At 46.0% G+C, this 17,234-nt stretch overlaps 1 protein-coding gene across 1 annotated transcript in view; it reads right to left on the bottom strand.

Annotated features, from left to right (window-relative positions):
• LOC144500751 (plexin domain-containing protein 1-like) overlaps positions 1 to 17,234 on the bottom strand; it is a 332,900-nt gene that overhangs the window by 51,300 nt on the left and 264,366 nt on the right. The window contains exon 12 of the mRNA XM_078224149.1: positions 7,381 to 7,416. Within this exon, the coding sequence (XP_078080275.1) occupies positions 7,381 to 7,416 (36 nt within the window). The remainder of the gene's footprint in view (positions 1 to 7,380; positions 7,417 to 17,234) is intronic.

Here is a 17,234-nt window from a genome sequence, read left to right as displayed (position 1 = left end):
TCCCGTCTCCATTGATGATGCAAAGATCATCGCCAGAGGCTCAGAAATCTCCTCCCTCGCCTCCCACAGTAGCCTGGGGTATATCTCATCCAGTCCCGGTGACTTATCTAACTTGATGCTTTTCAAAAGCTCCAACACATCCTCTTTCTTAATATCTACATGCTCAAGCTTTTCAGTCCGCTGCAAGTGTCTGCACTACAACCACCAAGATCCTTTTCCACTGTGAATACTGAAGTAAAGTATTCATTAAGTACCTCTGCTATTTCTTCCGGTTCCATACAAACTTTCCCACCGTCACACTTGATATGACATGCTTGCCTTCATCAGTTGGGGTGTGGAGTACAAAAATTGGCAAGTCAAGTTGCAGCTGTATAAAACCACATTTGGAATATTGTGTACATTTCTGGTTGCCACACTACTCGAAGGATGTGGAGGCTTTGGAGAGGGTACAGAAAACGTTTACCAGGATGTTCCTTAGTATTAGCTAAGAGGAGAGATTGGACAAATTTGGTTTGTTTTCACCTGAACGTCGGAGGCTGAGGGGCAACCTGATAGAAGTTTACAAAATTATGAGAGGCACGGATAGAATGGATAGTCGGAGTCTTTTTCCCAGGGTAGGAATGTCAATTATTAGGGGACACAGGTTTAAGGTTAAAAAGGGGGGAAAAGTTTAAACAAGATGTGAAAGCAAGTTTTTTACACATAGGGAGGTCAGTGCCTGGAATGCGCTGTCAGAGGAGGTGGTAGAAGCAGATACAATAGCAATGTTTAAGAGGCATCTTGACAGATACTTGAATAGGCAGGGAATAGAGGGATATGGACTGCGCAGAGGTAATAGGTCTTTAGTTTAGAAAGACATCATGTTTCAGCGCAGGCTTTGTGGGTCGAAGGGCCTGTTCCTGATGGAGAAGATCCTGCGCTGTGATGTTCTTTGTTCTTTAAAACACTGGTGGGAAGTGACTCTGGAAACAGGGCACTGATTTCGAGAGGTAGGTCATTCCTGGAACATTCCAGATTGCAAATGAGCAGGTGGGGCGCTGTGGCTGGCATCAGATTCTTACTTTGGCTTCAGGACAAGTTCTGAGGTTAACTAGAGTCAGAGTATGGTGAAAACTATAACACTATAACATCTCTGTGCAGTTTCCACTATGCCCTCCACTTCACAGCCACACTAACTAATGATTATTGAGACATTTCACACGGACAATATCATTAAGTGCTTCACACAAAAGGGCAAAAGAAAAGAGATGAATTAAGGAAGAGGCGCTGTGGAAGGGAGAATTTGCCTTTTGTGAGTATTTTCGTCAGTATATTTTGGAATGGAGTCACCGTTCTAATGTAGGAAAATCCGACAGCCGTTTAGGCACAGGAAGATCCCACAAACGACACTGTGCTAATGACCATCTGTTTTCCAAGCACTGTGATCTCAGAATCCAATTTCCATCTAATGTAGTTACATTCATAAAGGGACGTACAACTCTGGCCTGCTAACAGCTGTAATGAATGTCGGATAGGAGCTGCTCAGGAGTGGAGAGCGTAGTGGGTTTTTGGGTGATGGGGGGAAGTGGGGCGGGGGGGGGGGGGGATTTTCGGGTTTTCTGTTCAATATTTGAGCAGGATTATAAACAGACTCCGTCTCTTTGCCACTCTGACGCCTTCTGCTCAGGAATAACAAACAACTGTAGGTCACAACCCAGTGAATTGTCAACACTTTCACTGCGGCTGTGGGGAGGTGGAATTTAGGGGCAGGCGTTGGGGGGAGTGAAGAGGGAAAGAAAACTCAGTTCACAACCCTTTCCGTTAGTCTTGTACTCATTCTATTTTGATCTGTTTTTGTATTGCTGTCAGAGGCGATCATCTTTCTCTTTGAATTTCTCTGTGTGTCTGATACTTCCCATGTGTTTTGTGGTCTTTTGGAGAGATTGGATCTGTCAGTCTGATCCCCCTTAGGGAACTCTGCATAATATCTTTGAGCTCATGTGCAATGACTGCGTCCATTGCAAGCTGTCAGACAGGCCACCGACACAAACCTATCAATGGATCTCTCCTCAGCAAGTGTTAAGAAAGCAGATTTTTGCCATCACTTGCTGTCCGGTCTCTTCACAGTCAGATTAATTGTGCAAAACAATAGTGAAAAGTTCAAGCTGCCTGGACTCCATGTACCGCGATGAACAACACACAGCAGGAATCCAAAACATCATCATCAGGGGAGCCAATCTCCCCATTCTTCTTGAAAACAGTTACGTAACTCTCTTAGCCACATTATTTGGACTGGCCACTCAACAGAGTGCTTCAGTTCGCAAACATATCTCCAGCCGTTCGCGCCGGCGAGATTCTCCAGTCCCACCGGCAGTGCACCCCCACAGGTTTCCCGCCAGCGTGGCGTGACGTCGATGGGAATTCCCATTGATCACGGCGGAACCAGAGAATCCCGCCGCTAGCAAATGTCGCGCCACCTCCCGCCGGCGGGAAACACGTGGCTGGGAGGCAGGAGAATCTCATCCCATATGGTTTACAAATGAAAAAAAAAATTAACTAACCCCAACAGGAAATGCTAGTGCGAGAAGCTGCAATCACAGTATTTTATGTGTATTGGCGAGAGACAGTTTATTTTGCACCTAACGCTGTTTGGACTCTTCCACTGTGTCCAAGATGGTAACAAGTTCCATTCTGATTTCTCATCATTGAGAGCATCAGAGAAAGCCATTAAAGCAGACAGTGTGAATAGAGACAACTGGGTTGAATGGGTACAGCAGAGTCATAGAATCCCTACAGTGCAGAAGGAGGCCATTCGGCCCATCAGGTCCGTACCGACCACAATCCCACCCAGGCCCTATTCCCGTGATCCCTCATATTTATCCCACTAATCCCCCTGACACTAGAGTTAATTTAGCATGGCCAATCAACCTGACCCGCACATCTTTGGACAGTGGGAGGAAACCAGAGGAAACCCAAGCAGACACGGGGAGAACGTGCAAACTCCACACAGTCAGTGACCCAAACCAGGAATTGAACCCGGGTCCCTGGCGCTGTGAGGCAGCAGTGCTAACCACTGTGCCACCATGCTGAGAGTCCTGGGAAAGATGGGATTTAAAAGAATGTATTCTTTCATGGGATGTGGGCATCGCTGGCAAGGCCGGCATTTATTGTCCATCCCTAATTGTCCTTGAGAAGGTGGTGGTGAACTGCAGTCCATGCTGTATAGGTACATCCACGGTGCTATTAGGGAGGGAGTTCCAGGATTTTGATCCAGCAGAAGTGAAGGGACGGTGATATATTTCCACATCAGGATACTATATGATCTGGAGGGAACTTCCAGGTGCTGGTGTTTCCACAAAACTGCTGCCCTTGTCCTTTCTAGGTGGTAGATGTTTTGGTACAAGCTCCCAGATGTTAGTAAGGAGAACTTTCCATGGTTGTCAGGGCTGGGTTTGCCATTGTCATTTCTGCTTTCATTCTCTTCAGGCTTTCTGGCACTTTGATAGAGCTGAGTGTCTCACTCAGCCACTTCAGAGGGACAGTTAAGAGTAAACCACATTGCTGTGAGTCTAGAGTCACATGTTGGCCAGACCAGGTAAGGACAACAACTTTCCTTCCCGAAAGGACATTTGTGAACCAGTTGGGCTTTTACGACCATCGACAAAGTTTTCATGGGCACCATTAGACTAACTTTTAAATCCAGATTTATTAATTGATTTTAATTTAATTTAAATTTTAAATTAAACTGCTGAAATGGGATTTGAACCCGTGTCCCAGAGCATTAATTAGTCCGGGTCTCCAGATTACTCGTCCACTGACACAACCACTATGCCATCGCCACCTCAATATCCCACTATCAACATCCTTGGGGGGTTACCGTTGACAAGAAACTGAACTGGGTTAGCCATGTAAGTATTGTGGCTACAAAGCAAGGTTAGAGACTGGGAATTCTGCAGTGTGTAACTCACCTCCCGACTCCCCAAAGTCTGTCCATCTACAAGGCACAAGTCAGGAGTGTGATGGAATAACCTCCACTTGCCTGGATGGGTGTAACTCCAATAACGTTCAAAAAATCTCGACACCATCCAGGACAAAGCAGTCCGCTTGATTGGCACCCCATCCACCACCTTCAACATTCACCCACTCCACCACAGTGGCAGCCACTTGTACCACCTACAATATGCACTGCAGCGTCTCACCAAGGCTTCCTTCTACCTGCCAAACCAGTGACCGCTACCACATAGACAGACAAAGGCAGCCGATACCTGGGAACACCACCATCTGGAAGTTCTCCTTCACGTCACATACCATCTTGACTTGGAAATATATCACCGTCGCTGGGTCAAAGTCCTGGAATTCCCTCCCTAACAGCACTGTGGATGTACCTACACCACACGGAATGCAGTGGTTCAAGGAAGGCAGCTCACCACCACCTTCTCAAGGGAAATTAGGAATAGGAAATAAATGCTGGACTGTACTCTTCAGGAATGCTTACATCCTCTGAACGATTCCTGTAGCTGCAGGAAGGATGTCCCCGATGGTGGGGCAGTCCAGAACCAGGGGTCTCAGTCTGAGGATTCGGGGTAGACCATTTGGGACAGAGGTACAGAGATATTTCTTCACCCAAAGAGTGGTGAGCCTGTGGGATTCGTTACCACAGGAAGTAGTTGATGCCAAAACATTGAATGTATTCAAGAGGCGGCTGGATATAGCACTTGGGGCGAATGGGATCAAAGGTTATGGGGAGAAAGCAGGATTAGGCTATTGAGTTGGATGATCAGCCATGATTGTGATGAATGGCGGAGCAGGCTCGAAGGGCCGAATGGCCTCCTCCTGCTCCTATCTTCTATGTTTCTATATTTCGTTACGATTAAAGCAGCAAAACAAGGAGAAGTCACTTTGACTTTGGGAAGAAGTGTGAAACGGGTGTAAAACAGGTTCCCTCCTTCCTCAGGAAACTAGGGCATGGGATGTGTTCTTTTCCACTGTCACTGCATTGGAGAACAAATTAAAATGGGTCTGGTGTGTGTGTTGGGAGGTGCAGTTATCCGTATACACACATGGAGAAGGGGTTGAGAAACTCAATCTATAGGTTTATATTCTTTCCAATCCAATGTGAAAAAAAACCTATTTTGTTTGGCTGATTTTGAAAAAAAATCTTTCATGGGACATGGGCCATCGCTGGCTAGGCTAGTGCTTTCACTGTCCAATACTAACTGCCCTCAGCAAACTGGGAATGAGCTGCCTTTTTCAACAGCAGCAGACCATGTAGTGTAGATACACACACACTGCTGTTAGGGAGGGAGTTACCTACTTTACAAGGTGAAAGTCTACAAAGAGTCAAATGGCAGCTACACTGGGTAAACACAATTACTGATTGCTGTAACTAAAGTTCAGGCAGCATCAAGTTCATCAACAACAGAGGCCAATGATTCATCTCCTGACTCCCCGAAGCCTTTTCCCCATCGACGAGGTGAAGTCAGGAATTTGATGGAATGATCTCCACTTGCCTGGATGAGCTCAACTCCAGCAACACTCAAGAAGCTCAAAACCATCCAGAACGAAACAGCCCACTTGATCCGCACCCCCATTCAACGCTTTAAAGATGAGTCTCCTCCAGCTTTGGCACGGTGAGGCTGCAGTGCGCACTATCTACAAGATTCACTGCAGCAACTAGCCAACAGCACCTCCCACAGCAGCGATCTCCGTTATTCAGAAGGATGAAGGCAACAGCCAGATGGGAACATCATCACCTTCAAGTTCCCCTCCAAGTCACGCAGCATTCTGACGGCAATAAGTCCTCGGAGGCAGAAGTCCCGTCACCAAAATCCCTTTATTTACAAGTCTGACAACAGCATACAGAGAGCTTTCAGTTACCAGTCTCCACTCGGAGACCCAGAGGAACTGACACTGCTGGTTAAATACAAAGCAAGAGGCTCCCTGGTTGGTCCATCAATTCCCTGCTTCTATCTTATCTATTCCCTTCATAAACATATAAGATTATGAAGGGAATAGATGAGATAGAAGCAGGGAAGTTGTTCCCACTGGCGGGTGAAACTAGAACTAGGGGGCATGGCCTCAAAATAAGGGGGAGCAGATTTAGGACTGAGTTGAGGAGGAACTTCTTCACACAAAGGGTTGTGAATCTGTGGAATTCCCTGCTCAGTGAAGCAGTTGAGGCTACCTCATTGAATGTTTTTAAGGCAAGGATAGATACATTTTTGAACAGTAAAGGAATTAAGGGTTATGGTGAGTGGGCGGGTAAGTGGAGCTGAGTCCATGAAAAGGTCAGCCATGATCTTATTGAATTACGGAGCAGGCTTGAGGGGCCAGATGGCCTATTCCTGCTCCTAGTTCTTACGTTCATATTGAAACAGGCCCACCTCAATTGCCTGATTAAAGCCGTTACACCGACTCAAAACGATATTGCTGTCCCTACGTTGTCATTGGGCAAAGCTTCTGGAATCCCCTACCTAACAGCACTATGGATGCACCTACAACACGCAGGCAGAGGAAGGCGGCTCACCACCATCTTCTCAAGGGCAGTTAGGGCAATAAATGCTGACCTTTCCAGCAATGCCCACATCCTCTAAGTAATAAATTTTAAAATAATTCAAGTTTGGAAAAAGAATCAGTAAAATAATGAGCAGTCGATGTATTGGGGTAGCACATTGGCGCAGTGGTTAGCACTGCTGTCACACAGCGCCAGGGACCCGGGTTTGATTCCCGGCTTGGGTCACTGTCTGTGCGGAGTCTGCACATTCTCCCAGTGTCTGTGTGAGTTTCCTCTGGGTGCTCCGGTTTCCTCCCACAGCCTGAAAGACCTGTGGATTAGGTGCATTGAACCGAACAGGTGCTAGAGTGTGGCAACTAGGGGAATTTCACAGTAACTTCATTGCAGTGTTAATGTAAGCCTTACTTGTAACTAATAAATAAACTTTAAAGCTTGTACTCTCAGGCTAGGTTGTCTGTGACAGGAAGAAGTGTTGCGAGCAGGAGCGCAAAGGTCAGTGTTTTCTATGCAACAGTCTGTCTTTTTACTGGCTGGTAACCCTATTAATATAATCACAGTATGATATAGCACAGGCAGAGGCCATTCAGCCCATCATAACTGTGCTGTCTCTAAAGAGCTAGCTCCAATCCCGCCCACTCTTTTCCTATCACCTTGCTGATTTCTCCTTTTCAAATATAGATCCAATTCCCTTTTGAAAGTTGCTGTGGAATCTGCTTCTACCGCCCCCTTCAGGCAGTGCATTCCAGATAACAATAACAGCTCACCAAATTTCACCTCATCTCCTCTCTGCCTCTTTCGCCACTTATCTAAAACCTGTTCCCTTTGGTTACTGACTCACCCCTTAGCAGAAGCATTTTCTCAAACTCAAAGTGACAAGGAACACTTACCCTCATCCTTCAGACGGAAAATCAGTTTTGTGTCATCTGGAGGAAAAAGAAAAGTGAAATTAGTGAGGCTGCATTATTGATGAAAGATAATAAAAGTAAAGTTAAAGTTTATTTATTAGTCACAAGTAAGGCTTACATTAACACTGCAATGAAGTTACTGTGAAATTCCCCTAGTCGCCACACTCCGGCGCCTGTTCAGGTCAATGCACCTAACCAGCATGCCTTTCAGACTGTGGGAGGAAACCGGAGCACCCGGAGGAAACCCACGCAGACACGGGGAGAATGTACAAACTCCACACAGGCAGTGACCCAAGCTGAGAATCAAACCTGGATCTCTGGCGCTGTGAGGCAGCAGTGCTAATCACTGTGCTTTCGGGCCACCCCGTAAGCTCACATCCATGAGATACTGGCTGTTGTTTCCCCTTTCACAAATATCTTAATAAATATTCATATTAATAAATCTGGCTGCCATTTATAATCACTTTGCTTTGAATCCAATTTCTTTTCTTTGTTTTCCTTTCCTTCCCTGTCCAATTCTCTGAATTCCCAATGTTCCTGCGACGATTTCCATGTTTTTCCTGGATAAAGAATCTTCCTTTTAGTCCAAGTTAAAATGATCCTGTGTGAGAGCTGTGGATTTATTGATCACAAGCATTGCATCATCTATAAGACTGCTGACTGCGCTGCTTTCAAAATGTAACCCGTTTTCCCGATTGTTATAATCGAGAAATGTACTGAGAATCATGGATAATGTTCCTTTGGATATAGAAATGTCTGTCCAAACAATGGGCCTACCAAAGGGTCAAACCCTGCCAACACGTCGGGTCCCCTTATCTAAGGAATGATATAGGGAGAGATTCTCCCAAAAAAATTCTAAATGTCAAATTTGCTTAAAAACTGGAGTAAATCACGCTGGTTGTTTCAGTGGGACTTTCAAAATAAATCTCCCGCACTCTGTGCACTGCAGAGTGCACTAGCGTAAATCAGTCAATAAATCTCGGGGTGGGGCCTATTCCCGCCCGGGAGGCTGGCGGCAGAGCGCTGAGGGAGCCACTGCGCATGCGCTGATCCATCAGCACTGAGACCGGCAGATGTGCAGTGGCCCCTGTCTGTCGGCCTCCCGACCGCTAGGTTGCTGGTCAGCCCTGCGAGCCCCCGCAGCACCAGCCATGTGACCCCCACATCCCACAACGGCCCGATCGCTGGCCCCCACAAACATGCCCGGGCTACCCTCACCCTCCCCTTTCACCCTCCTCCCCCCCCTGCCCCAACCCAGCACACCTCGATGCTCCCCCCCTGCAGCCCTGATCCCGATACCCCCGAGCCCCTCCCGGTCCCCCCACCTCCACAACAGAATCACAAAATCACAGAATCACAGAATACTACAGTGCAGAAGAGGCCCTTTGGCCCATCGAGTCTGCACCGATGCATGAAATGCCCTGCCCACCTAATCCCACTTGCCAGCACTTGGCCCACAGCCTTGAATGTAATAGCGTGCCAAGTACTCATCCAGGTACTTTTTAAAGGATGTGAAGCACCCCACCTCCACCACCCTCCCAGACAGTCCCGACCTCACCCCCCCGACAGTCCAGACGCCTCTGGCAGGCCGATCACCCCCTTGAACCCCGATGGCCAGCTGCGATCGCTGGCCTCCCTCTTTTGCTACCGGATTGTCCCATATTCTCGAATCATTGCCTCAGAAAGCCCGTCTGACTCCCCACTTCCCATTTTACAGAGTCCATTGGTTTGCACACATGTGCATCCTGATCTGCCCCCAGTGGCCGACCCCCCACAGTCTGTGCAGCCTCCTATTACTCCCACAGTCTGGACAAGCATCCATCCTCACCCCCACAGTCTGTGTAGCCTCTCACCCTCACTCCCACAGTCTGACAGTCATTCACTCGCTGATGTGGGTCCAATGCTCCCCATAATAAAATGCACCTTAATGCCATCCCCGAGAATTGGTCACCCTGGTGTGTGGAGGTAGTTGATTGGCCGAAAAGACAACTCCAACATTGATGGTTGACAATATTCGGGTCGATCCTGTCTTGGTGCAATGTGTAAGATGGGGAGTGGTAAGCTTCCTTTTTCTCATAAATGTAATTTTCCAAATGTTTTGTGGGCATTCCCAAAATTTGCTTTAAGAATCTTGTGTAAGTCCCTCCAAGGCTGGTACAACTTGAGTTGTAGGTACAAACCTGAGTTTGTGAAAATTCCTCCCATTTCTCACCATATTTTGCATCTTGGGTCCATCTCAGTAAAGAAGACTCACATCACGAAGATGTTGGGCCTTCCTGCTTCTCAAATTCTTGCATACACTGGACTGGCTCGTGAAAGAGTGACGGTAAATTGAATTATCCTGCATTGCATTTGTTTGGATGAGATTCTAACTCAGTTTGAAGCAAGAGCAAAGATTCACTCACCATTACATTTATGAGAAAAAGGAAGCTTATCACCCCCCCATCTTACACATTGCACCAAGACAGGATCGACCCGAATATTGTCAACCATCAATGTTGGAGTTGTCTTTTCGGCCAATCAACTACCTCCACACACCAGGGTGACCAATTCTCGGGGATGGGGATAAGGTGCTTTTGGGACTTTTCTGAGACTGATGTTTTCCAGAAAAATTGCTCCACATCCTCAAGGGCGGCACGGTGGCACAGTGGTTAGCACTGCTGCCTCACAGCACCAGGGACCCGGGTTCGATTCCCGGCTTGGATCACTGTCTGTGTAGAGTCTGCACGTTCTCCCCGTGTCTGCGTGGGTTTCCTCCGGGTGCTCCAGTTTCCTCCCACAGTCCGAAAGATGTGCTGGTTAGGGTGCATTGGCCGTGCTAAATTCTCTCTCAGTGTACCCGAACAGGCTCCGGAGTGTGGAGACTAGGGGATTTTCGCAGTAACTTCATGAAAACCTGCTTGTGACACTAATAAATAAACTTTAAACAGAGCTGAGAGTGGCTAGGGGAATCATTTACTTCCATTCATCATTAACCTATTCCAACAATCTAAGAATGGGCTATAGCTCAATTGCTTCCAAATCACCAGGTTCAAGTGTTACTCCAGGGCTTAAGTATAAAAATGAAAACTAACACTCAAACGTGGCACTGAGGGGGTGCTGCACTGCTGGAGGTTCCTTCCTTCTGACAATGTACTAAACTGAGGCTCCATCTATCTGCCTGCTTGGTTGAATGTAAAAGATTCTATGGCATTATTTTGAACAAGAGCAGGGCAGTTATCCCCGGGGGGAAGCCCTCATCAACATTTATCCTCAATCAGCATCGCAAAAATAGATTATCTGGTCATTTATTCCATTACTGTCTATGGGAGCTTGCTGTGCACATTTTATGCGTCCTACAGCAGAGGCTACTCTTCAAATGTATTTCATCAGCTGTAAAGCCATGATGTGGAGATGCCGGCATTGGACTGGGGTGGACACAGTAAGAAGTCTCACAACAACAGGTTAAAGTCCAACAGGTTCATTTGGTATCACAAGCTTTCGGAGTGCTGTTCCTTCATCAGGTGAGTGTTGATATGCGCAATCTTCTTGGAGATCCTCTCCACTTTGAGCCAGCAGTTTGCAATGTTGGTGGTAGCCATGATGTGGAGATGCCGGCATTGGACTGGGGTGGGCACAGTAAGAAGTCTCTCAACACCAGGTTAAAGTCCAACAGGTTTATTTGGTATAACGAGCTTTCGGAGCGTTGTTCCTTCATCAGATGAAGTAGCAGTGCTCTGAAAGCTCGTGATACCAAATAAACCTGTTGGACTTTAACCTGGTGCTGTGAGATTATCAGCTGTGAAGTGCTTTTGAGATGTCCGGTACTTGTGAACAGTGCTATACGAATGCAAATCTTTCTTTTCAATCTCACCATCTAACACAGGCCTCTAGCGAATGACATTTATAAATATGAAGTCAACATGGCAATGATCTTCCTTCAGAGATGATCACCTGAAATATTGGCTGGAATTCTCCAGCCATTCACACCAGTGGGATTCTCATGTCCCTTTGCAGTGAACGAAGATTTGGCTGAACATCAAATTCTCTGTCAGCGGGGACAGGTCGTGAATGGCCGGAGAATCAGGGGCGGCATAGTAGCACAGTGGTTAGCACTGCTGCTTCACGGCTCCAGGGACCTGAGTTCGATTCCCGGCTTGGGTCACTGTCTGTGTGGAGTTTGCACATTCTCCTCGTGTCTGCGTGGGTTTCCTCCGGGTGCTCCGGTTTCCTCCCACAGTCCAAAGATGTGCGGGTTAGGTTGATTGGCCGTGCTAAAAGTGCCCCTTAGTGTCCTGAGATGCGTAGGTTAGTGGGATTAGCGGGTAAATGTGTAGGAATATGGGGGTAGGGCCTGGGTGGGATTGTGGCCGGTGCAGACTCGATGGGCCAGATGGCCTCTTTCTGCACTGTAGGGTTTCTATGATTCTGTGAATTCCGACCATTAATTCTGCTCTCTCCACGGATACAGTCAAATCTGCTGAGGATCTCCATCAGCTCCTGTTTCATTTCAGATTTGCAGCATCCACAGTGTTTAGGCTGCAGGATTGGTTCATCTTTTGACGGAGGTGGGGTTGGCTTCAGATGAGAGTTCACTAACGCAAATTAAAAAGCACACATGCTTTCAAGTCTGTCGTTGTCGAAATAGCCACAGATGTGGGAGGAAATTTTCATGAGAGTTACATAATAGGTGAAGACACATCCAACATTCTGCACTTCAACTCAAACTGGCCTCAGTTAGCAGACGTGAATGTCACATCACAGCTCCCGGCTATAAATACTGGAAAGGCGACTTATACAGTGAAGATATTTGAACAAAAAGAAATGGTGCTTCCTGTTGTCAACATTTAATAGGTGTGAATTGAAGCAAATCTTGCAAAGTTTAGGCTCTGATATACTGTACTGATTTATGAGGTTAATGTGGAAATACAGAAGTGTTTAATGATCTGTGAGCTTGGGTCATTAAAACAGTTCTGATTGAGGATTAATGTTTGGAATAGCCGAAGGGTGGTGTGCGAGGAGTGTTGCATTACTGACAGAGTCAATTACTTTAACAAGCCTGCATTTTTCTCTCTAATCATTTGCTAATTATTTCCATTATATTTGCATACATTTAATCAAATACCCGAATCCATTTCCCACACACTCCACTACTGCACATAGCTACAGTTGATGGATTCGTAGAATCATGAAGTCTTACCACACCGAAGGAGGCCATTCTGTCCATCATGTCTGTGCCAGCTCTTCAAACGAGTGGCACAGTGGTTGGCACTGCTGCCTCACAGCACCAGGGACCCGGGTTCGATTCCCGGCTTGGGTCACTGTCTGAGTTTGCACGTCCTCCCCCGTGTCTGCGTGGGTTTCCTCCGGGTGCTCCGGTTTCCTCCCACACTCCAAAGATGTGCGGGTTAGATGGATTGGCCGTGCTAAATTGCCCCTTAGTATCAGGGGGACTAGATAGGGTAAATGCATGGCCTTATGGGGATGGGGCTTGGGTGGGATCAGTGCAGACTCGATGGGCCGAATGGCCTCCTTTTCCACTGTAGGGTTCTACAATTCTATCCAGTCCATTCTTTTCCCATTCCCCCATAGCTGTTCAATTTTTTTTTTCCTTTTCAAGAATTTGTTTAATTCCCTTTTGAAAATTACTATTGAATCTGCTCCCTCCGGCCCATCCAAGACAAAGCAGCTCGCTTGACTGGCACCCCATCTACCAGTGTCAACATTCACTCCCTCTGCCCAACATACATTGGCAGCAGTGTGTACCATCTACAAGATGCACTGAGCAATTCACCAAGGTTCCTTTGACAGCACCTTCCAAACCCATGGCCTCTACCACCTCAAAGACAAGGGCAGCAGATGCGTGGGAACACCACCACTTCCCAGTTTCAGCCAAGCCACGCATCATTCTGACTTGGAATTATATCACTGTTTTTCTCTGTTGTTGGGTTCAAATCCGAGAATCCCCTTCCTAACAGCACTGTGTGTGTAACTACACCACACATCCTCAGCGATTCTACACTGGCTCACCATCATCTTCTCAAGGGGCAATTAGGGATGGGCAATAAATGCTGGTCTAGCCAGTGATGTCCACTTCCTGTGAAAGAATAAGTTAAAATAATCCAAAATTACGTGCCTAAAAGAAGTTCTGCATCTGCTGGTGTTGATCTTAAATCTCTGCCCTTTGGTGACTGTAATGACTTCAATGAGGCCCATGAGGTTGGCCTCTTGGAGTATGAGCTCCCTGATTGAGGTAATGACTGCCTGCCCAATCAGGGAGTCTCATCTGTGTATGTAATGAGGAGTGTCAGGTCTATTGACACTCGGATTCGGACATTTTCTCTTCCACCTTCTTCCACCGGGAAAAAGATACAAAACTCTGAGGTCACGTACCAACCGACTCAAGAACAGCTTCTTCCCTGCCGCCGTCAGACGTTTGAATGGATCTACCTCGAATTGAGTTGATCTTTCTCTACACCCTAGCTATGACTGTAACACTACATTCTGCACTCTCTCCTTTCCTTCCCTATGAACGGTATGCTTTGTCTGTACAGCGCGCAAGAAACAATACTTTTCTCTGTATGTTAATACATGTGATAATGATATATCAAATCAAATCAAAATTACACCCGAAGCACTCTTAGGAGTGGAGATAAGTTTTAAAGTTAAAGTTTAAAAAAAAGTTTATTTATTAGTCACAAGTAAGGCTTATATTAACACTGCAATGAAGTTACTGTGAAATTCCCCTAGTCATCACAGGCCGGCGCCTGTTTGGGACAATGCACCCGAACCAGCACATCTTTCAGAATGTGAGAGGAAACCGGAGCACCCGGAGGAAACCCATGCAGACGCGGGGAGAATGTGCAAGCTCCACACAGACACTGACTCAAGCCGGGAATCGAACCTGGTTTGTAAATAAAGGGAATCTGGTGAAGGGACACCGGCCTCTGAGGAGTTATTCCAGCGACCAATATTCCTGGACAATGGAAAAGCTTTAGCTACTCTCAGAAAATTCCTCATTTCTTTTTATCTATGCAGCTGGGGGAAAAATATTCCAAATGCTTTCTATCAAACAGTTGGTCTAAGCAATCAATTTATTGGTAATTTTTAAAATATATTCTTTCACAGGATATGGGCATCGCTGGCTGGGCCAGCAATTGTTGCCCATCCCTGATTGGCCTTGAGGAGGTGACACAAAACATTCAGCCATGTTGATTTTGCTCCTAAGTCTGGGGGATAACCCTGCTTTCGCAATGACAATGAAAAAGAATTCATATTTCTCCTTTGAGTTAAGATAAGGCCAAACAGCTGGGCTGTGCCACCTTGGAGAAATTATTCAAATTTTAATACTCTTGGGAGTGTAATTGGGAACTTCAGGCTGTCCTAACTTTCCTTTCTGTGTTGTAATTGCATAATGTTCTGTGCTAGGAACACCAATGCTGACAATTTATCTCGTAATTTGATAGTATACAATAAAGGGTGGCACGGTGATTAGCACTGCTGCCTCACAGTGCCAGGGATCCGAGTTCAATTCCAGCTTTGGGTGGCTGTCTGTGTGGAGTTTACACGTTCTCCCCGTGTCTACGTGTGTTTTCTCCGGGTGCTCCAGTTTCCTCCCACATTCCAAAGGTGTGCAGGTTGGGTGGATTGGCCATGCTAAATTGCCCCTTAGTGTCCCAAGATGAGTAGATTAGATGGATTAGCCATGGTGAATGTGTGGGGCTATGGGAATAGGGTGGGGGAGAGGGCATGGATGTGATACTCTGTAAGAGAGTCAGTGCAGACTGGATGGGCTGAATGACCTTCTTTTGTACTGTAGCGATTCTATGATTCTATGATAAGTGTCAGTAATGTTCCTGTTGCTGATGCGGAGACATGCAAAATACATCTTTAATTATATGCTTTATGCACAGTACAACAACTACCAAATATCAGAATTAAAGCTGTTAATAAGGACAAGAAAAGACGCATAAGAATAGATTCTCTGATTCATCAGGCAGAATGCCTCCATAAACCATGTACAGACTGCCTCCATCATACTCAGTTACTCTCCTGAGGGATAATTAGTGTAAATATTTCTCAAAGGTAATCAAGCAAAATCCAGGAATATTTATCTATCTTCACATCTTTGTTGTAATTGTGTTTCCGTGATACAATTAACACCATGGCTTCTATTAATTATTCTGAGAGAGGGCAAACTTGTTTTTTAAACAGGTGCTTATACTTCCAGTTTCCACTCTTGTCGAGTCTTGAGCCACGGGGAAGAATTTCAGTGCTATCAAACTTGCAATGGTTCTTTTAAGTTCCCTTTACTCTACAATAAAATCCAAACAAAGAACCAAAGAAAATCAAAGCAATTAGAATAATTACGCCACCTCAGTTATTGTACCAAAGTGAGAGATAACAAAGCCCCATAATTGAATGACTCAGAAAGTTGATTCGATAAAATAATCCACTGGAGAGTTGGCATCAGTGGAAAGCTCGCTCCCAACCTCAGTTCATACTTGATGCAAATGGTTCACGATGGGAGGTGGCAGGGAGGTGGTAGCGTTGTGGTAATGCCACTTGGATTGTAATCCAAAGACCCAGGCTAATGCTCTGAGGGCAATAGTTTTAAATCCCACCACGGCAGCTGGTGGAATTTGAATTCAATTAATAACATCTGGAATATAAAGTTTGTCTCTGTAATGCTGACCACGAAACTATCATTGTTATGGAAACAATTACTAAGTTTCATTAATGACCTTTTGGAAAGGGAATCTGCCATCCTTACCTGGTCTAGTCTGCATGTGACTCCAGACCCACAGAAATATGGTTGACTCTTACCTGCCCTTAGCAATGGTCCAGCAAGCCACCAAGTTCAAAGGTAATTAAGGATGGACAACAAAACTGTCTTGCCACTAACACTCATCTCCCAACAAAGAACAAAGGGGCGGTGGGGAATTGGGGTGGGGGTTGGGGGAGGCAAGATCGGTTAGCTCAGTTGGCCAAAGTGTGATGCAGAAAGATATTAATGGTGTGGGTTCAATCCTCACACTGGCTGTGATACTTCATGGAGGCCTTACCTTGCCTCGTACCTGTGAAGTGAACCCCTCAAGCCAAGAATTGCCAACATTTTGGTTGCCTTATGAGGAGAGGCTGGGCAGGGCGGGTTTGTATCCATGGAAGGGTAAAAGGTGACTTGATTGAAACATATAAAATCGTGAGGAGACTTGGCAGAGTGAATGTGGAAAGGATATTTCCTTTTGTGGGGGAATCTAGTACGAGAAGCCACTATTTTAAAAATTAAGGGGTCGCCCACTTAGCATAGAGATGAGAATTTTTAAATCTTCTTTCAGAGTATCATGAGTCTTTGGAACTCTCTTCCTCAAAAGGCAGTGGAAGCAGAGTCTTTGAATGTTTTGCAGGCAGAGCTAGGTAGAATCTTGATAAGCAACAGGGTGAAAGGTTATCAGGCTTGGTGGGAATGTGGAGTTGAGATTAGAATCAGGGGTGCCATGATCTTATTGAATGGAGGAGCAGTTCAAAGGGCTGAATGGCCTACTTCTGCTGCCAATGTGTATATTCATATGTAATGAAAAAAGTAGTTTCACCATTTTCCAAGATGGTTCCAGGCTGTGAGCTGCTGGTCGAATTAAAGTTCAATTAATTAATAAAAAGCACTGAATAATTCTGGAATTGAAAGCGTGTCTCAGTAATGATGATCAATGTTTGCAAAAACCCACCTGGTTCACCAATGCCCCTTAGGGAAGGGAATCTGCCATCCTTACCTGGGCTGGACAATCTGTGATTTCACAGACCGATGGCCTTGAGACATAGACTCTCTACAGTGCAGAAGGAGGCCACTTGGCCCATTG

Source organism: Mustelus asterias, chromosome 11 (assembly GCF_964213995.1).
Source record: "Mustelus asterias chromosome 11, sMusAst1.hap1.1, whole genome shotgun sequence".
NCBI classification, from domain to species: Eukaryota; Metazoa; Chordata; class Chondrichthyes; order Carcharhiniformes; family Triakidae; genus Mustelus; species Mustelus asterias.
Note: the sequence above shows the minus strand (reverse complement) of the source record. Positions and strands in the feature narration are given on the sequence as shown.